Source organism: Centropristis striata, chromosome 22 (genome assembly GCF_030273125.1).
Source record: "Centropristis striata isolate RG_2023a ecotype Rhode Island chromosome 22, C.striata_1.0, whole genome shotgun sequence".
NCBI lineage: Eukaryota > Metazoa > Chordata > Actinopteri > Perciformes > Serranidae > Centropristis > Centropristis striata.
Window position 1 is genome coordinate 15,398,657 of NC_081538.1, and position 22,559 is coordinate 15,421,215.

At 35.6% G+C, this 22,559-nt stretch overlaps 2 protein-coding genes across 3 annotated transcripts in view; both read right to left on the minus strand.

Annotated features, from left to right (window-relative positions):
- The window catches only part of LOC131960553 (chemokine-like protein TAFA-2), a 135,260-nt gene extending 129,299 nt beyond the window's left edge, over positions 1-5,961 (minus strand). The window contains exon 1 of the mRNA XM_059325794.1: positions 5,416-5,961. The gene's annotated coding sequence lies outside the window, so the exon portion shown is untranslated. The remainder of the gene's footprint in view (positions 1-5,415) is intronic.
- A 2,114-nt stretch (positions 5,962-8,075) lies between these two features.
- Positions 8,076-22,559, minus strand: part of etv6 (ETS variant transcription factor 6) — a 45,188-nt gene continuing 30,704 nt past the window's right edge. For both annotated transcript variants that reach the window (XM_059325905.1, XM_059325904.1), the window contains exons 4-8: positions 19,330-19,464; positions 11,811-12,422; positions 10,520-10,662; positions 10,001-10,101; positions 8,076-8,609 (exon numbers count right to left, since the gene is read on the minus strand). In XM_059325905.1, the coding sequence (XP_059181888.1) occupies positions 8,507-8,609; positions 10,001-10,101; positions 10,520-10,662; positions 11,811-12,422; positions 19,330-19,464 (1,094 nt within the window). In that variant the 3' untranslated portion in view covers positions 8,076-8,506. The remainder of the gene's footprint in view (positions 8,610-10,000; positions 10,102-10,519; positions 10,663-11,810; positions 12,423-19,329; positions 19,465-22,559) is intronic.

The following is a 22,559-nucleotide window of genomic DNA, read 5'->3' on the forward strand; positions in this document are numbered from 1 at the left end:
CCCTCAAAAGAAATACTGTTCTGCCATATAATTGACAAGAAAATACTTTATAAAAGCTGCATAATTTTTTATTTTAAATGAAATATTACAGTATATTCTTGTTAGAGATATGGTGTTTAGTACATTCAACAGTGAGAAAAAGTATTTTTTACAAAAAACAAATGCAAAAATTACAGTGTTGGCTTGTATATATATTACATTAAATACATATTACAGTGTATTTTACAGTGGAGTAATACATTTTTCAAAAAAAAAAAAACTTTATACATTTACAGTGTTTCATTGTTACTGAAACTGAATTAACTCATTTATCATTTTACGGTCTTTTACTGTCATGGTTTAGCAGTTTTTCACCGTAAAATATACAGACATTTTTTACAGTGCAGAAGTGACAGTCCAATTTCATTTATATTGAAATACTCTAGTGCACGTTTGCCAGACAGTCGGCACCAGGTCGCCCAGCTGGAGGGGAGTGGCCTGACCTGAGCCAGGCGGCCCGGGGATCTCAACCTGATCATTGGTGGTGGAGGAGCTGCTGCATGGGCTGCCAGGTCTGAGGGAGGAGCTGCTGGCTGCCAACAAGGAGCCAGCTGACATAATGTGAGGTGTTCGGCATCCCCCTGCTCTTAGCGGGGAGGTGACATTAGTGACAGTCCCATTTCATCTATATATAAATACTCCAGTGCACGTTTTCCTACTCAAGTCTTCAAAATGTACTTTAAGTCCTATTCATTCTGCAGAAAAATATTATCTTCATAATAGTTAAAAAAAATTTCTTCCTGAGGGCGTAGCGGGCTCAATTTTAGGAGTATACTGAATATTCTAATATTATATGAAACTAGATGTGTACTAAATGTGTATAACAAATGGTATCAACCCAAAAATTGCTGCTCCAACTTTACTTGACATTAGAAAGCCGATACTAATGTAATGACCCTTTAAACACCCCTATAGGTTTCAATAAATAAATAATTAATTCAAAGTATTTTTTATAGATATTTTTGACCAGAACAACTTGACACACAGTGCTGAGCTTCATGTCAGATTAATCTTCAGATTTACAACGTTCAGATGCTGTCACCACTATGCAGCATTTATTGTTGACCTGCTATCTCCCCCTAAACATCCAGGGCCCACAACCACCAATTTTTTTTTTTTAAAAAGACCCAGAATAATAACTGGTTAACCAAAATCATTATCAAGAACACCATGGAAAATGTCTAGATATCAACTCTTAAATTAAAATCTTATGTTATATTGTTGTTATCATTATATTTGTCAAACAAATGTACCTTTAGTTGTACCAGGCATTCAAATGAACAAGAAATTGAAGAAAAAAATGGTCTGAAATTTTTTCCATGACTGTAGGTACGTAGTATAGGAAATTGTGAATTTCAACTACTTGCTTCTACTACACAAATCTGTGATGGTTATTCTAATTTTTTACGGTGTATTTGTTCTGCCACTATCTTTCAGACACCTCTCAGAAAGTGTCATTGAAGCCTGATGATGTGTTACACACAACACAATGATCCCTCACTTCCACCCAGGCGGCAACCTCCGGGTCTGAGCAGGGAGGCAAGTGCCTTAAGCTGCATTCTACAGAAAATTCCAGCAGGGGGCATTTTTTTAGGACAACACTATGGTCTCAATCACTAGTAAAAAATCTTCAAGACAATTTGATGTTAATAGTTCAAATAATGGCCCCATTTAGAAGAAAATAGAAGATAAAGAATTATTTGATTTGGGACGTGGCTACCTTTGATTGACAGGTCTCTAACAGCCCATTCATTAAACAACTGGTAACATATCAGATCAGATATGGGATTTTTTCTGGAGCGAAAAATTTGGATTGGTGTTTTCTTTAATGTGTTGCAATACAAAGCACAATATTTTCTTTATAAATGTAGTGTAACAGAAGTATAACATGGGAATACTTAAGTACTTAAGGCTACTTAGTTACTTTCCAACACAGGAGACAAAAGAAGAGTATATTTGTAAAAACGTACAAAAGCAAAATGAATAAAGCAACACTATTGTGAGTGATTTAGCTTTGAGCGGTCAATAAAAATACATGATTTCAGAAAATAAAAAAAAACTCTGAGATATCTTATCGAAACAACCCAACAGCAGGTTGATTAATATTTACTGGACTGCACCACAGAAAGAAAAAACGTTTAGGAAAATAAAACAAAATGTAGAGATCTTCTTGGATTTCCAAGTTTGGTACAAGTCATACACTGTAAAAAATGTTTGTAGAAAAAACAGTAAAACACTGTCAATTTTAAATGTGATATGGAATTAGACCATATTGCATGTATCGATATAGTTCAAAAATGTTTTCTTTCTTTTGATATGAATGCTGCCCATATTTAGTTCTTTTGTAACGTTTGTTATTCTTTTCTCATATAAATATATTTATTTGAGAAAAAGATTGGCCAATTTTTTTTTAATAGGCTATTTTCATTTAAGTTTGTTTTTTTATTTAAATGTGCACTTTATGGCGCTTAGATTTTTTTTAAAGGTACTCTTGTTGTTGTACAGTATTTATGTTCACTTAAATAAACGGTTTCAATAAAATTACTTGTGACATGTCATATTTGACTTTGACTGAACATTTGCTCTCACTTTGCGATAAAAATATCAGGATATACTGTATATCGTATATCGATATTCAGCCTAAATATATCGGGATATGACTTTTGGTCCATATCGTCAAACCCTAATCCAGAATCAAAAAAATAATTTCCCGCTCCGATTTGGAAAAAGTCATACATACACTCATATTCTCCAGATTAGATTATTGCAACTAACTTCTTTCCGGCATAACCCACAATCCCCTTCCTAGATTAGATATCAAGCCCCGTAACTCGAATTAGGACCTTTTAGTTTTATTTAGTAGCGTAGATTGTTCATAGTGTTTTTCCTCCCTTGGAGTGTTTTTTCTTTGTTTTTATTTTCTAGCTCAGCTTCAGGAGTTTCATAGCCTGTTTTCACCTTGTGTGGATTACTCTTGCTGCCTTCTTTGAAAATACAGAGACTATCAGTTCACCTGCTCTGCATCTGAGTCCTAATTTGAGTCAGGCCTGACACATAAAGTTTCAATACCTCTGAAATGTAACTTGGAGCCAGCCCCTGACGTGCTTTAAAAGTGTAAAATGTGTTTTAATCAGTGACTTATTTTATGTCACTTCTCAAAACACATTTTTACAGACTTGCATTCACGTGATGTTGGTCTTTTTAACTTGTGTGGTATATATATAAATAATTTTTTTTCATTTCTTCTTCATTATGGGTTTCTTAATTTTTATCCATGCTTGTTCTGTCAAATCACTTTGTGAACACTGTTTTTAAAGGTGCTATATAAATAAAGGTATTATTATTATTATTATTATTATTAATAATAATATTATCCCAGTCTTCTAAACTGACAGTATGTTCCTGTTGTATTTACCAAATTAAAAGCATGTTGAGGTGTGTGTCTGCAGGTGGAGGTGGAGAAGTGTGGGACCCCGCCTCCACCTCCTGCTGCTGTGTCGCTGTATTTCATCATCTCAGCACTCACTCAATTTGCTCCAGGTGAGCCGGCATTAGTCTCAGTGCACGAGGTCAAATCAATACATCTCTATTAAAATGAGTCAACTTCCTGACAGAGTCCGGTAAATACACTGACACCTAGCAATAACACCACACCATAACTAGTTTCTACTGTTGGCTTTAATGAAGACTTTAAGAAAAACTTAATAATGTAAAATACTTTTTATGCAGACTCCGAGGTTAATTTAACTTCTATTGGCTCTATAAAACAGTATACAGTTAGGTCAGCTAAATTGATTGTAAAACTCCATGACATGGACTAACAACTGGGACACTGAACAGAAATAAAATCAGTACAAATCCATCTTTTCTAAGGTCAAATAGAAGTCTTTTCCAGCACCTTACCACTGTGCTAAATTACATTTTTATGTACTGTATATACATTATATACAGTATACTGATTATTTCACAACTTTGTCACATTAAATTAGATGTTATTGTAAAACAAACAGCCTAAATTATCTTCTGTGACAGTGTTCTACAGAAGGCTGAACAATGATAAAAACACAACAAAGTTTTATATTTCTAAGACGTGTATAACCTCAAATCCACACACACTTCAATATCCAAGGACTTTTCAAACCTTGAAAACACCAAATTAAGAATTCAAGTGTTTTCAAGGATTTTCAGCACCCGAAGGAACCTAGTAGAATACTTGTTTTTTACACAGGATTCTGGTTTTATGAGGTTACATCTCAAAGACCACTCACAGGAAAATGTAGCAATTTTACAAAAGCTGTAATGATAATTAAGTCTGACAAAATAAAAATTATTCTCCCTGAAAACCTTTTCTTAAAATAAGCATAGTGGAAACAAATTAGGCATCACTGCACTAAAAAAAATAATTGATTCATTTTTTTAAGACTGCAAGAGAACAGTTGCAATGCATGTCATGTCTGTAAATGAAAAAAGTGATTTATCCTGTTTTAACCCTTTGATGCACAACATGGGTCTAAAGTAACCCGACTAAGTTTTTATATTCTATGTCTTTGCAATAAATTAATTTCATCATTGAGTATTGCAGGTTTTCCTCAAATAATTTGTTTTTGATCATCATACATTCAAATTTTTTGTTTTCATTTCTTACTTTTTGAATAAAAATCTTTTTTTTTATCACTACACTTCTAATGCACAAGCTCATTTTTGACCCATGTTGTGCATTAGAAGGTGTTTATATGTTGTCACCAATTCAAAACCTGACAAAGAAGACACAAATATTAACTATCCTATTTTCTTAAATTTATGTTTTTCCAATGAAAATTATTATTTGGTGGCTCTAATAAGTCTCAAATGTTAAAATATGTGATTTTTCTTCTAATGCACAAGGTCATTTTTGACCCATGTGTGTGTAAACTTGATGTAATAATACAAAAACTAGTTTTCTTCATAAAGTATGAAAGGAAAATGGATATAATGATCTGTTGTAATAATAAAAAAAAGATTCAAACACACAGTCAGCATGAAATAACATGGGAATGAATGCGGGTCATTTTTGACCCATGTTGTGCATTAGAAGGTGTTTATATGTTGTGCATCAAAGGGTTAAGAAACATATTTTAGTATACTGGCTGACTGAAAAAAATGAAAATATAAATGTGTGGCTCACCCTGGAGAATAGGGAGTGACTGACAGGTTCCCGGGCCTAATTCTAGTTTTGCGGTAATTGTTAGAAACCTGATTGGACATTGATGTGCTGCTGATTCTCAAACAGAATCCTGGCAGTGAATGATGGACTCACTCACTCTCTGGTGGGGAAAACTCCTCACCTCCCCGGGAAGAGGGCACAGAATGACCGTCAGGGTCGTGAAAGGCTCTTACCTGTAATTGTCCCACTCCCTTCCCGCACCTTAACGCCCGCTCAAACCATCGGTGGGGCCGCTGCTGCTACAATCCACTGTAGAGTCTGTGCTCTGGACACATTTGCGTACTGAGAGAAATGAAAAACGGGAGTGGTGGCTCTTTCTTTCCCGGATGAAATCAAACAGCTTTGTCAGAATCAGACACGATTTGAAGTCTTGTGAGGCGGCAGCATGTGATCCGCCGCACAGCCGAGATCCTCCCGCATCCACACCTCCCTGTCTCCTATTCCGTTATAGTCCAGAAACAACCCGCAGCCCGGTGCGACTCAGGCGGATAACGAGCTTTAATTGCGTCCTGTAGGTGCGCCGAGGATCACACCGCGCGCTCAGAATAAATCTATAAATTTCTCAAAGTGGGATCGATCCCCATCAATCACTTTGAGTCCGCAGTCTTTGCTCCGCCGCGTCTCTCCCCAGTCTGACAGCTCAGCTCTGTGCGCAACAACTTTTATGGAGACTCCGGAGCGCACAGCGCACCTCCGCCGGTAACTCGTTACAGTAGTCTGGACTACTACTGGATTAGAGGATTTGTCTCTATTGAAATGTGACTTTTTCATTTGAATGTCACTGTGACTCATCCAGAAAGAAGTATTTATTCTGCTATCACCTCTGAATGAATGAAGCTCAATGTGAAGTAGGGCTGGGCGATATGTACCAAAAGTCATATCCCGATATATTTAGGCTGAATATCGATATACGATATATATCTGGATATTTTTATCGCAAAGTGAGAGCAAATGTTCAGTCAAAGTCAAAGCCAAATATGATATGTCACAAGCAGTTTTATTGAAACTGTTTATTTAAGTGAACATAAATACTGTATAACAACAGGAGTACCTTTTTTTTTTTTTTTTAATCAAAGCTCCATAAAGTGCACATTTAAATAAAAAATATCTCAAATAAAAATAGCCTTTGAAATAAAATAGGCCAATCTTTTTATGAAATAAATATGTTTATATGAGAAAAGAATAACGAACATTACAAAAGAACTAAATATGACAAACCCTAGTAAGGGCAGCATTTATATATGAAGAAAGAAAAAAATTGAACAATATCGATTTATGCGATATGGTCTAATTCCATATCACATTTAAAAATATATCGATATATCTTTTATATCGATATATCACCCAGCCCTAATGTGAAGTCAATCATAATGTAATCCAATATGGAAAAGTGCACACTGATGTAATGATGTTCTCAAACTATGACCGTTGTATTAAAAGGCTCAGTTGGAAATTTGTACAATAACAATAATTTGTAAAAAAAAAAATGAATTATTAAGATTCAATCTTAACACTAGAGTCACTATTTAATATTTAATGAGGAAGTGTAATGCAAAAAATAATTAAGTCTAGCTGCTAGGGTGTATTTAGTGAATTACTACACTAAAATGGCAATGATTAGTAATAAAAATGCATTTGATTAATTGAGCTCAACAGTGATCATTTCCGACTGAGAGATCAGCACTTCCACTGAAAGCAAGAAACCCACAGGAGACAGAAACATAAACATTTCTTCAATCCCCCAAAAGTTCCAACAACATTACAAACTGCAGCCACTTTTAATCCTGTGAACGACCCTTTAGATGAAAAGCATGTCTGATGAACTGTTGAACTGTGGACAGCAGCCACTGCTGCTCCTGTCCCATCAAAAATGGTCCAGTAGTGCCATCATGTGGCCATTTGTGCAGTTCACTAAAACATCACTGAAATCTGCAAAGACACAGGAGACACTAGAAAAGCTATATATGTTTAGGTATCTTAAAGGGGACATATTATGCTCATATTCAGGTTAATACTTGTGATATACTTTTCTACTAGAATATGTTTACAAGAACAATGTTCAAAAAACTCATTATTTTTCTCATACTGTCCGTCTTAATGTACCTGTATTCACCCTCAGTCTGAAACGCTCAGTTTTTGCACCTGTCTCTTTAAGTCCGCTTCTAGAAAAGCTAGTCTGCTCTGATTGATCAGCTTTCCAGGTCTTCTTCAGCTCTTGCTACATTCAAGTGGTGTCAGAATAATCCAAAAACGTATTTCTCGATTGAAAAACTTCATAACCGCCCCTTCAAGTCTTAACAACTTGATTGACATCATATTATGCAGAAACATGGTGGACTAAAGTAGATTTTGGGTTTATAAATGTATTTATTGCATATTCATTTTTTGCTCATTTTTAATATGGTATTAGGTTATACCTTTTAGTTGCTCTAAATAGTTATTTACCAACATTCTTCCTGATAAAAAGTAAGGTAAAGTAATATTTTAGTGGCTTTCAAAATGTATAAATGATCCAAGCAACAAATACAATTGGTTAGTGGGATTTCCCAAGAGCATGTGAATGCAGCATCTCACTGGGAGAAATTAACACCATCAGCAACCAAGATTACAAGTTTCACCACTGCAGTAACATTCAAATATAGAAATTTGAGAGTTCAGAATGGTCAGAAACCTGAGGTTTTTGCTCACAGGCTCACAAGATTACTTTTAACAAATTATTTGAATCTTTGGCCATATTTAATATGAATGTCATTATAAAAACGACAGAAAAAGAGAAAAACAGCACAATAGGTCCCCTTTAAATTGTAAGTATAGTCCACACAAGAGAGTACACTTTGATCCAAAATGTTTATTCCATGGTGAAAACATTCCTGTCACACACGCACACACCCAATTTTCTTTTTACAAACAGCACAATTCCATAGTATAATGCATGTGAGGAGACAATAAAATCATCAAAGTGACATAAGCTCAAAGTGATTGGCTTTTGCAGTTCATTCAGAAATAAAAGGGAACCCTTAAAGTCTTTTCAGCTCTGTCCATCAGGAAAATCACAACAACTGATGCTGTTTTTTTCTGTTTACTTTAGGAAAATATCATCCTAAGGCAATCTAAAGAGATATTTCATGTCTGTCTGTGTGGGACTGGTACAAGCCAAATGTCCACGCACTCCAGAATCAACAACGATTGTTCAGGCTGCTTCTGAAAGGCATCAGCGGCTGTAGTAGTAGTAAGTAGTTCATGGACTTGTTTGCCCAGAGTTCCTCAGCATTCCTCTTTGATGTAGATTTGTTCGTCTGTGTCAGACTCCAGGTGCTCCAGCCGGTCCGTCTGTCCGTTCATGATCTCATCGGGAGTTTTCATGAACCTGGAGAGAGTACAGATACAGATGAGAAAACAAGTTTGGTAATTTATTGAAACTTCTGTTTTAAAATCAATTAAAAATAGTAAATTGATCATAAAAAGCCTCCAGAAACATGTTGGTGATCTGTTTCTAAGTCTGATCTAAATGGTTCTCTTTTGTGATGAAGACTTAAGAACAGCTTTTGCTTGGATAGGTTCCTTAAATTTTTTGTTGTTGTAATACTCATTATGGCCACAAGGGGCTGAAGCGCCACACTACCCCACATTCTGAATAGGAGTAAAAGTATTTACATTTTAGTTCAGGAAATTAACAGTAATGTTACATAAGTTGCTCACACAATAAAATGAAATATATATAGCTGATAAGAGTTTAATTTAAGAGCTGATATCAAGCCATTTTCCATGGTTTTCTTGATGATAACCAAAATCATTATCACAAAACCATGGAAAATTAGACTCTTATGAGCCATTTTTTTTTCTTCCTGAGGGCGTAGCGGGCTCAATTTTGGGAGTATACTGAATATACTAATATTATATGAAACCTTGTGTACTAAATGTGTGTAACAAATGGTAACAACCCAAAAATTGCTGCTACAACTTATGGAATAGTAGAAAGCCGATACTAATGTTAGGATCCTTTAAACACTCTTATAGGTTTCAATAAATAAGTAATTCATTCATTAAGTCATTTTTTATTAGATATTTTTGACCAGAACAACTTGACACACAGTGCTGAGCTGCATCTCAAATTAATGTTCCGATTCACAGCTTTTAGCTGCTGTCACCACTTCTATGCAGCATTTATTGTTGACCTGCTATCTCCCCCTAAACATCCACTGCCCTCAACCACCTTTTTTTTTTTTTTTTTTAAAAAGGACCCAGAATAATAACTGGTTAACCAAAATCATTATCAAGAAAACCATGGAAAATGTCTAGATATCAGCTCTTAAATTAAACTTTTATGAGCTATTTTTATTGCTATCATTATATTTGTCTAAACAAATGTACCTTTAGTTGTACCGAGCATTAAGTGAACAAGAAATTGAAGAAAACCATCATGGAAAAATCCATGACTGTATACCTTGTGTTAAAAGTGCACAGAGAAATTAAAACTAACCTGGAAGAAAAAAGCTTTTAGCCTATTTTGAACTTGGGGAAGCAGTGCCCTCACATGGCCAAAATGAGTATTACAACAACAAACAAAGCAAAATGTTTTTTCCTATCCGTTTCACTGTTGCATTTTTTTTTTACCTTTTCTCAATTGATAAACACAAGAATCAATTTAGATCTGACTGTAACAAAATGGATCACCAGATTTTTTTCTAACTTGCCTCTCAGGGCTTCCACAATAGTCTGACCAGTTTTGTTTTAAAAGTTATCTTTAAGTCAATCTACCTGAATAAAAGTCTTTGTCCGGGCTCTTTCCTGATAATGTTCAGTTTGTAGTAGTGTCTCAGTGCTCGCGACATCTTCTCGTACGTCATGTTGGTCCTGTTCTGTAAGAGGTAAAAGAACAAAAATGTAATTAATAACATTAATAATAAAGTGGTGTTAACTGATTGGCACGATAAGATTTTTTTCTACATATTTAGATGCTTTAAAGCTGCACTTATAAACAATTTAATCACATTTGGGCATACAGTTGCCTTTTGAGTTGCCTTTTGAGACACCAGCCAGACAGAGTTGGTGTTCCATAAAACCAAAAAAAGTGAGCTAAAAGAGGCTAAAAAGTTTGGGTGATCACCATGAGCAACATCATTTTACACAGCAGTTCAATCCATTGTTAATATGAAAAATATTGATTAGTGCAGCTTTAAACTGTTAGAAATGACCATGATGCGATGGCCCCGCTCACTGAACCTGTTGCAGACGGATCACAGACCACAACAAATGAACACCTGAGTGTGTGTTTACCTTGTGATTTCCCCAGAGCCTGGCCAGGCCGTTGGGATCCATGATGCGGAAGACTTTGCTCTCTGTATCCTCCCAGCGGATGTAGTTCTCGTACCTGCTGTCTGACAGGAGCTGGTAGACGTAGTCCCAGAGCAGCCTGCAGTCTGCACCGACACCACAGGGAAACACACAGTGAGTTTACATCAGATTTTTGGAGAAAAATAATTCTTGTGATGCTCACCGAGTGCCAAAGTGACACAATAAATAATTTATAGTAACGTCCAGATGAAGCTTCATGAACCATTTTCTTTATTTCCCAAGCCCACTAGTTGAAAAAAAGAGTTTAAAGCACCCTAATAGCTGTTCATATTGGCCCTCATTTATCAAACGAGTGTAGAAACCAGTGCAGATCTGTTATATCTGCAGATATATATATATATATATATATATATATATATATAATATACCTGAATCAGATGGCTCGCACCGAGAGTTTACCACACCGATGGACGCAATACGACCAAAAGATGATTTCTTTTTCCTTTTCTTTTTTTTTAAGTCAGCTTTGTAAGCAAAGTTCACCGTCACAAATAACAACAGGAGCAAAATTGACATATTACAGAAATAAATTAATAAAGGTTTATGAAATAAAAGTATTTATGGTTATAAAGCGAAGTTGGAATATTTCATTTATACATCGTGATATATAAAGCCTAATAGAATATATAATATCCAAATATTGTTATTATTATGATGGAGAGATATTATTCACTTCTTTACATTTAGTAATAATTCTGTCCCAGTCAGAGGAACGTGTGGCAGCGCTGATTGGAAATGTTTCTATTCGGGCACCACTGGTGGTAAAGGAGACACTGACGCTTTGGTGTCCAGCAGGATAATAATGATAATAATAATAATAATAATAATAATAATAAACAGCAGAAGACAACAACATTTAAAATCCTCGGCTAGTATTCTGGTTAAAGAATTTCACAGTCGCAGGGTGTATTTATTCTAAATTATGTATTAGTGATAAATGATGTAGTCTAAACACGTTTTGCTTTGTCATCATTAAAAAACACCACGCTGACTCAGACCTGCATACACGAGCTGAGAGCAGACTGAGATCTGATCGTACCCTCCGCTCACGTCCACATTGATAAATGCCGAGGCCTGAGTAGAAATGATCGTACGCCAACTTTACGCTCACTTTCTGTCGTACGCTTGTTTGTTAAATGAGGGCCAGTGTGATTTAAAAAACAGATGTGATGCCACCTCTTGTAGCTTTAATCTGCTGAGAGCTAAATCTGACCTGCTATCCGTCCAATGGGTATTTGTTGCTCCTCTGGCGGAGACACAGGCATGATGACGTGGTTCCTGTAGAGCGCCTCCTCCTGCTGCTGCTGCAGTAGATGCTGCTGCTGCTGCTGCTGCTGGGACAGTGGAATCTGGTGATGGTGGCCGTGGACTTTCCCCTCACGCCCGTTCTCAAGCGTCGCCTGCGATTGGCTTCCACCGCGGCTGTGCCTGAAGTCCATGGCGGCACCCCCGGCGCTTCTGCTTGGGCTCAGGAGCAGGGGGTTCATGATGGCGCTGGGCATGAGCTGGATGACGCGAGGAGGGCCCGCCTCCTGGCCCCTGGGGCTGCCCGGGCAGGGGGCTTCTCGGGGCGTTGCGCAGCGGCCGTTGGTTGCAGCCGGGGACACCGACAGAGGGTACATGTCCTCAGGCAGGTGGTGGTTGCTGTCGGGCAGCTGGGAGAAGGTCTGGAGGTGGTCCTCATTGGCCGCCCGGGGGTGGTTGGGCTCCGTAGGGGATCGTCTGGTGGTCTGGTGGTGGGGGGAGCGGGAGCGGTGTCGCAGCTCGATGGTTGGGGGATGCTGGGGGAGTGGCTCTGTACCACGTGGTGCCCGCCGTACCGTTTCTGGTGACAAAGATACAATATGTGTTCAGCTTAAGTACACAGTTTTATATTACAATAGAGCTTTTTAATTATTAGTCTGCTCATTATTCTTCAAGTAGAAACGTTACATTGATGCTACAGCTTTTCAAATACGACAATGTGTCGCTTTACATTAAATCTTTGGACTGTTTGTCAGAAAAAAAAGGGTTTTGAAGATGTCACCTTCAGCTCTAGGAAAGTTAAATAGATGTTTTTTTGTTTTTTTTCTGACTCAAGCATTTGGGTGTGTTCTAGGGCTGGGCGATATATCGATATATTTTTAAATGTGATATGGAATTAGACCATATCGCATATATCTATATAGTTCAATTTTTTTTCTTTCTTTATATATAAATGCTGCCCTTACTAGGGTTTGTCATATTTCGTTTTTTGTAATGTTCGAATATTTTTTTATTTAAATGTGCACTTTATGTTGCTTTGATTTGAAAAAAAGCTATTCCTGTTGTTATACAGTATTTACGTTCACTTAAATAAACGGTTTCGATAAAACTACTTGTGACATGTCATATTCAGCTTTGACTTTGACTGAACATTTGCTCTCACTTTGTGATAAAAATATCAGTATATATATTGTATATCGATATTCAGCCTAAATATATTGGGATTTGACTTTTGGTCCATATCGCCCAGCCCTAGTGTGTACCATTTTCAGGTGTGACAATAGTAAACACTTACTGGCTATCAATAGCAAAGTGAGAGAAGAGGAGCTGTACAAGACTTTGACTAACTTTGGCCTTATAAAATACCACAGTCCTGAGTCAACACCTCTTATAATGACATCTTCAGTTCTATATTAAGAGGTTAATAAACGTATTGCAGATTTAAGGACAGTTTAGTACAGACTTTGCATTATTTTGTCTACTTGTTGCACATACAGTCATGGAAAAAAATATTAGACCACGCTTGTTGTCTGATAACTAGCCATTTTTCATGGTTTTCTTGATAATAACCAAAATCATTATCAAGAAAACGATGGAAAATGTATAGATATCAGCTCTTAAATTAAACTCTTATGAGCTTTTTTTATATATATTTGTCCAAACAAACTTACATTTAGTTGTACCAGACATTAAAATGAACAAGAAATTGAAGAAAACAATGGTCTAATCATTTTTCCACGACTGTATATCTTGGGTTGCATCAAGCCTGTATCTGCTTGCATGTATTCAAAGTAGCAGAGAAGCCTAAAAAATAATAATCATACAAAATTATTTGAGAGAAAGAGCATAAAATAAAGTTGCTTTTCATAGTTTTCACAGTCATTTGGATATTTTCCAACTGTCCGCCACTGCCAGGAAGATAAAAGGTGCTCGTTACTGCTCGTTCCTGGTTTCTTGGAATTCTGTCTTTACTCAGAAAGGACCACTAGGTGTCACTGTTACGCTGCAGATAGCCTGAGAATGCTGATAACATTATGAAGAGTTTCAAGAGATTCAGTACAAGTTTTTTCTTGGGAGCAGTGGTATTTATCTTTGATTCATTTAGTCACAAGCAATAGCAAAACACATGTACAAAGAGACACTGCACAAGAACGACAGTAGTCATAAAAACATCAACACTGGAGCAGTTTGTTGTGTTCTGCAGCTTGTTAAAATAAAGCAGCATTTCCTTGTGGAGCAGGTTTAACTGCCAACATGTGAAGTCACTCCTCCAGCCCATGTGATTGTTACTGTGTAACATTTCCTCAGATCAGCTGGTAAACACTCAGGTATTTCACTTCCTTGATTAAAACTCATATGGGTGTATGGATGTTTGTGCTTCTGAAGACAGACTGCACCTGTATTATCATTGGCACATTTTCATTTAAATCAACAGTGTCACTTAAATGCTTTTACAGCATTTCATAGTCATCATTCATTAATTATTTTACTTGTATTTTACTGTCTGCAACTTATGATTATTTCCATTGTTGACTAATCTGGACATTATTTTTTCTCTATTAATCGATTCATTGTTTGGTCATTATAGGGGTGTTTCCACTACCGCCCAATACCCGGAATGAGGCGGGTTTCACTCACCGAAACGCCCCTAATTTGAATACGAGCCGTCCGGAGCGGACTTTTTTTCGTCCCTGTAGAAGAGCCTGGTTACTGATTGGATAGAACGCTAAGCAGGATGTGACGTAGTACTCTACACAACAACAACACATGCAATTTATCAAAGCCGGTGACGCAGTGTGGCAAACTTAGCAACTTTGTTGTTATATTTAGCAACTTTTCAGACCCCCTTAGTGACTGGCGACAAATCCAGCGACTTTTTCTAGTGTTATTGAAGAGTTTTGGAGACTCCTTCTTACTCTTTTTAACGAGCTGCGGGGCCAGAGTCTCGTTAAGAAGAGTGTAAGAAGGAGTCGAAGCGGCACAGTCCTCCTGCAGCAGTCTCTCCCAGCTGCAGAGCCAGAGGGGATGTTAACCCCTTATCATCCAGTCTGCAAATTGCTAAAAGGCTAACATTTAGCTCTGTAGCAGTACAGTGTATATGTGCTGCTGCTACAGGAGATGTTCACTTAGCGATCTCTGTTTACAACAAGCACCGGACACTCTGTGCACAGTTAGCAATGCCGGTTAATTCACGATCACTTTGTTTATGATCAGCGGAGACGATATGCATAATTAGCCATGCTGCTTTGTTTATGATCAGCTGCTGACGTTGTGCACAGTTAGCGATGGCGGCCACAGTTGAGTCTCCCGTGTTTAATCCGTCGCGTATGTGATCACAGATAAAAAATATTGACATTTAATAGGCTAGAATCCCAGAACTTTTTTTTATTCATTTTTTGTTTTTTGCAGCTGTATCTTTCACTGAAACGTTCCACAAGTGGTTCACAAATGACTGATATGCAGAACACTTCCTCATGTAGAAACAGTTCATCCTGATCACTTCCAGTATTCCAGTCAGCTTAACACAACACCTCATAGTCATTCCCATCAATACACATATCAATTTACCATTTGGTATGTGTAAACACAAACCTAAACACATGACATCAGTGAATTGCTATCTCCAATTACATGATGTAACAAAGTTTCTGCTATTGTTGGATCATATTAGCCTCCATATGAAGAGCTAAAAATAGATCTCTGTGGATTGCCAATGTTGGTAAGGATGGTTGTTGACAACTAGTTTGAAAGCTTAGTGACTTACTGACAGTATATATACACTTACAGTATATACACAAGTCCTGATGTCTTATTTAAAGGCACAGTGTCTGAATACAGGCTGTGTGTGTGTGTGTGTGTGTGTGTGTGTGTGTGTGTGCGCGCGTGCGTGTTTCTCTGTGGATTGAGCTTTGATACTTTCACAGTATTATATTATATATTATATAGTACCTAGACCTGCTGTATGATCAAATAAGACTAAGAAATGTCACTTTTAACCCTTTGAAGCACAACATGGGTTTAAAGTGACCTGACTAAGTTTTTATATTCTATGACTTTTTCCACTATTTCATCATTCAGTATTCCAGGTTTTCCTCGTATAACCTCCTATCCTCCTAATTTTTTGTTTTCATTTCTTACTTTTTGAATGAAACCCCTTTTTTTATCACTACGCTTCTAATGCACAAGCTCATTTTTGATTTTGGGGTTTATATGTTGTCACCAATTCACCAATCACCAATTTAAAATCTGAAAAAGAAGACACAAATATTAACTATCCAATTTTGCTAAATTGTTGTTTTTCCATTGGAAATTATTATTTGGTGGCTCTAATAAGCCTCAAATGTTAAAATATGTGATTTTCCAATGTAACCTGGTGTTTCTATCAACTCTTTTAAAGTTGAACCTTAAAAATAAGACATAGTTTCACATATACTCAAATTGTTAATATAGTGTCTCACTTTTTGTATCACTACGCTTTTAATGCACAAGGTCATTTTTGACTCGTGTGTAAACTTGATGTAATAATACAAAAACTGTTTTTCTTCATAAAGTATGAAAAGAAAAATGGATATAATAATCTGTTGTAATAAAATATATATATATATATTCAAACACACAGCAGCATGAAATAACCTGGCACAACATATAAACATAAAGATGTTTATATGTTGTGCATCAAAGGGTTAATGACTTTTAAAGACCTTTGAACACTCAGCTACATTATTTTAAACAGCAATCTATATTTTTCATTCCAAAAATGTGATATAACAGTAGCTACTAATGAAGTTAGCCAACATTATATGACTTAACTAAATAGCTGTAAAGTTAAAAAATACTTTTTAACCTGCTCTTATCATATTTTGTAGTTCGATAATTGGTTTAAATATTATTGATTGTACATGACAACAGTATGAATTGGGGGTGTCACAATTTTGATTCCAAATTGAAAATTGGATGGCACTGAGCTTTCAATTTTGATCATTTAAATCAAAAGCAGGATCAACGATCAGGGCTGTGGAAAGTTTTTCCTTCTCTGTGAGTTATGAAGGGGAAACGGGTTGCTGTTGCATTTTTCCATCATAATTAGAATACTCTAACTAGCAGCAAATGAAAGGTTAAGGTGCCAGCTCTAATTATTAGGTACACAAATGCTTTCTAAAATTAGGTTTGTAATTAAAGTCATGTGCATGTGTGTCAACTAGCCCCAGGGTTGGTTGATAGTCTAACAGCGGTGTAGCCTTCAGTGCTGAGAGAAAAAAAATTAAATCAAAAAATGAATCGATCATTGTATCTATGAGGTATTCAAACATACACGGTCGCCCATAAATTTGGAATTATTTTGTTTTGTGACACAATCCTGTGTTAATTGTGGTTGAATGTGCTGTGAAAGCAGGAATTATCTTATTGGTGGAGCCAAAAAGGTGAAAAGAAATTCAGCATTTTGTGTCTTATATTATAGGTTTGCCCTGAAATACAATCAGTCTGGAGTGTTTTGGTGCCTGCAGACTCTAGTTCAAGTTCAAGCTACGACTAAAGCAACTGGGAAGACAGCTGAATTACTTTAATACATTTGAATCAACTAAAAATGAGTCAGACTAGCAGAAGTAAGTGTGGTTTATAGTCAACTGGCTTTGTGGAACATGCCCCTGAAGAAAAACACAAACAGCAATTACACGGTCTCCCATAAAAATCAAATAAAAAAATGAAAAAAAAATATTTAAAACCAGTATAAAACCATTTAAAACCAGTTAAAACCAGAATAAAACCATTTAAAATCAGAATAAAACCAGTTAAAACCAGAATAAAACCAGGTAAAACCAGAATAAAACCAGTTAAAACCAGTATAAAACCAGTTAAAACCAGAAGAAAAATAATTTAAAACCAGTATAAAACCAGTTAAAACCAGAATAAAACCAGTTAAAACCAGAATAAAACCATTTAAAACCAGAATAAAACCAGAATAAAACCAGTTAAAACCAGAATAAAACCACATAAAACCAGAATAAAACCATTTAATGTGATATGTTTGGAAGAGATTGATTAATACAGTTTTGAGAAGATATTCACTTTATCTGTCAAGAATAAATCACATTGATACAATCATTTCATGGAAAGAGGAAAATAATATTTTATTCCAACTTTATGAGCAACCGTGTATCAATTTTATCTTATAATTCTTCTTCTCCCTGGCTGCTGGAAATACAGGTGCATCTCAGGTGCATCTCAATGAATTATAATATCATAGAAAGTTTATTTATGTCAGTAATTCAATTCAAAAAGTGGAAATAACACATTATTTATGATTATTTATGATATGATTTATTTAATTTATTCTAATTATAATGATTATGGCTTACATTTAATGAAGTCATAAAATTCAGTGTCTCAAAAAATATGAACATTACAAAAGACAATTTTTTAAAAAGTATGTTTAATATGTAAATGTTATATGTAATACATAAAATGTGTTAACTCTGAAAAAGTATAGACAGATGCGTTAATTTGCATGCCTTTGCTACTCACCTGCCTGAATAATTTTTAGTTAATTTATTTTCAGATTTTGCTTTTTATTTTATTTATTTATTATTATTATTAATATTATTATTATTTATATTTATTTGATTTTATTAAAAAAAAATTATGACCTACATTCTGTCTGTTTTGTTCGATGTTCGTCCACTTTTACAGACTTGCTTTTATGTGATGCTGTCTATCTCACCACTCCTTTTTACCTTTTCACTTTTTGCTTTTTTTTTTTATACTCATTTACCTTTTATTTTCTGTGTATCTGAGAATGTCTTGTGATTGTTCCTGCTCTGTCTCTTATTGTTTTTCTTTTAATGTAAGAACTGTTTTTAGCCTTATGGCATCATTCTTGTTGTGATAAACGGCTCTCTGTTGAAGCACTTTGTAAACTGCTGTTTTTAAAAGGTGCTATATAAATAAAGTTATTCTTTATTATTATTATAAAGTGCACATTTAAATAAAAAAAGACATATTTTATAATAATATATTTGAGAAAAAGTAAAATGGGATTGTTTTGGTAAACAGATGTGCTAATTTGCCTGCCTTGCCTACTCATCTGCCTGTCTTATTTTTAGTTCATTTATTTTCAGATTTTGCATTTTATTTTATTTATTTAGGTTATTTCTTATTCTATTTATTTATTTACTTTTTTATGACCTCCATTCTGTCTGTTTTGTTCAGTGTTAGTTTGTCTGTTGTAATAATAAAAATATAATAAAAACTTTTAATTATAAAAAAAAAACAACTCATGTCCAAAAGCATGTCCATCTTGGTTGGAGCTATTTGACTTCAACAACTGGAAATGGACTTTTCCATCATATTCTAATTTATTAAGATGCACCTGTAACTTATGCTTGTTGAGGAATTGAATCATACTTATTTTAAGTCAAACTAAAAAGATGTCATATGTTTATCTCAATGAAAATGGCTGATTTTGTGTGGTGCTGGCCTGTTGGACTGACCTTCAAGCTTCAGGTGCTGCACAGCGCTTTCAGGCAGCGAGTGGAAGGAGTTCCCGGGGAAGTAGGCAGACGGGTAAAACACGTGGGGCTTCCTCTGCTTCAGGATGTGCTGCAGCAGCTCGTACAGGACGTCGCCTGCAGAGATGCAAAAAGGTCAGAGGTCAGCGTAGGTAGCATGTTATGCCTGCATAAAATGTGAAATATCGTTGGCGTCATGCACAGAATCCAGTTCCCCTTCTTCTTCTCCTTCTTCTCTTTGCTTTCCAGGCAGCAGGGAGCTTGAGCAATAATGGAAGAGCCTCTGAGGGGGCAGTGACCATTTCAGGACAGATGTCATGGCAACTGGAGTTGTGAGAAACATTTCCTTGATATTCCAACATCTTTATATTTTTGTTATTTTATTTATATAAAATGGATAGAGTTTGAATCCGGCTCCTTTTTTGAGGGAGGTTTTTTTGTTTTTGTTTTTTTTGTGACCCTGTAAGTACACGCTGTACAGAATATGTGTTTCTACTAGGGCTGGGCAATATAGGCCAAAAGTGAAATCCCGATATATTTAGGCTGAACATCGATATACGATATATATCCCGATAAAGTGAGAGCAAATGTTCAGTCAAAGTCAAATATCACAAGTAGCTTTAATGAACTTATTGACTTTTCATTTAAGTGAACATAAATATTGTATAACACCAGGAGTACATTTTTTTTTTTAAATCAAAGCTCCATAACTTCTTTTAAATCACTTCTTAAAACCCACTTTTACAGACTGTCTTTTATGTAATGCTGTCTATCTCAGCACTCCTTTTTACCTTTTCACTTTTTGCTTTTTTTTTTTACTCATTTACCTTTTATTTTCTGTGTATCTGAGAATGTCTTGTGATTGTTCCTGCCCTGTCTCTTATTGTTTTTCTTTTAATGTAAGAACTGTTTTTAGCCTTATGGCATCATTCTCGTGATTAACGGCTCTCTGTCGAAGCACTTTGTAAACTGCTGTTTTTAAAAGGTACTATATAAATAAAGTTATTCTTTATTATCATTATTATTATTATAATTATAAAGTACATAGTAGTACACAGTAGGGTTGGGTGATATGGACCAAAAGTCATATCCCTATATATTTAGGCTGAATATTGATATACAATATATATCCTGGTATTTTATCGCAAAGTGAGAGCAAATGTTCAGTCAAAGCCAAATATGACATGTCAAAAGTAGTTTTATTGAAAACGTTTATTTAAGTGAACATAAATACTGTAGAACAAAAGGGCACATAAAGTGCACATTTAAATAAAATATACATCTTAAATAAAAATAGCCTATGAAATAAAATAGGCCAATCTTTTCAGAAATAAATATATTTATATGAAAAAAAAATAACGAACATTACAAAATGTACAACAGAACTAAATATGTCAAATCCTAGTAAAAGAAAGAAAAAAATTTAACTACACTGATATATGCCATATGGTCAAATTCCATATCGCATTTGAAAATATATGGATATATTTTTTATATGGATATATTGCCCAGCCCTAGTTTCTACATCAGGCGCTGCAGGCTACTGAGTAGCCAACATGAAGGAGATGTTGACACAGTAAATGGTCCGTGGCTCTATATGACCCTGGTATTCTCCTTTAAGTGCTTCTACAGTAGTGGTGACACCGGCTCAAAGCCTGAGCAGGAAGTCCACTCAATGATTAACAGCTGTTTGTTTTGCCTCAACACCAACATCGACAGCTCCTCTTTAACCGTAACAAAACATTTACATGGTTAACAAATAAGCCCACACTGCAAAAAAGGTGTGTCTCAAAACAAGATAAAAACACTAAATCTGAGGGAAATGATCTTGCTGCATGGACAGATAATTTCACTTGACAAGATTTCTTAAATTAAGATTGTTAAATCTAGAAATAAGCATGTTGACCGCTTGAAATAAGAAATTAATTCTTAAAACAAGATCAATTAAAGCTGCAAGCAGCGATGAACTGGCCCGAGCAGAGTGACCTGACAATTATTTGTTTCTTACCAAGATAAAAAAACAACTTTAGATTTAGAAGTGTTAGATCATTTATCTTGTTTTAAGAGTTAATTTTTAATTTGAAGTGTTCAACATGCTTATTTCTAGATTTAAAAATCTTAAGTGAAATTATCTGTCCATGCAGCAAGATCATTTCCCTCAGATTTAGTGTTTTTATCTTGTTTTTAGACACACCTTTTTTTCAGTGCAGTTTTGATTTAAATTACATTACATTACTTTACATGTCATTTAGCTGACTCTTTTGTCCAAAGCAACTTACAATAAGTGCATTCAACCTGAATGTAGTAGACTTAGACCACAGGAATCAAGTAAGTACAGATTTTAAGAGCCAACTGTAATCACTACAGGAGTGATATATGTTAAAGAAGAAAATAAGAGAAGAAGAGAAAATAATTTTTTTAAATATATATGTTAGGTGACCATGACTTAACCAAGGTATTGTTGGAATTTGTTTGGATTGTTTAACAAAGACTGCCATCATGCAAGCATTACCTGAAACACTTTTTTTAAAGACTTACCATAACAAGGAAATGATTCTCATAAAGGAAGCGATGTTGAAAACTCGCACACAAACAAACACACACACCCCTTTCAGTTCTCACTTTCTTGTCCTGTGGCATCAAGTTGCAGTGTGGGGAAAATTCCCGCTTCCTGATGATGCTTTAGAGTGTGATTGTTGATTTTAAATGCAGGTTCTAAACTTCACATTGTGTCTATATGATGCAAACACAAGAATCTGTTTGTCATTATGAATCAGAACTGCTAGGAAATGTAAAGAACAGGAGAAAGGTCATCCTGGTTAGTCATAGGCCATATGCAGTATGTAACAACCCTTAAAGATTCAAGTCTAAACATGTAGCTGTGCGTGTATGCGTGTTATTCTGGGACGTGAGGTTGAGACATTCCAGGGAAAAAAAGTATTATTCTTAGAGCTTCGACAAAGGCAAATATGGCACGCAGCAGAGACTGATGGGAACTGCACCCTGACTATCCCCAAAAGGAGGAAACAGACGCATCACAAGCCAAAACTCTTGCTCTGTTCCCTAAAATGACGTTTTCACTGACAACAGGGCCAAAACAAGAGCCCATATTAAAATATAATCAATCAATCGCTGTCAGTGTTATCTCTGCACACGCTGGGTTTTATGTTTGGAGGGAAAAATTGAATTTTACAGTTGCTGATGCATTAAAA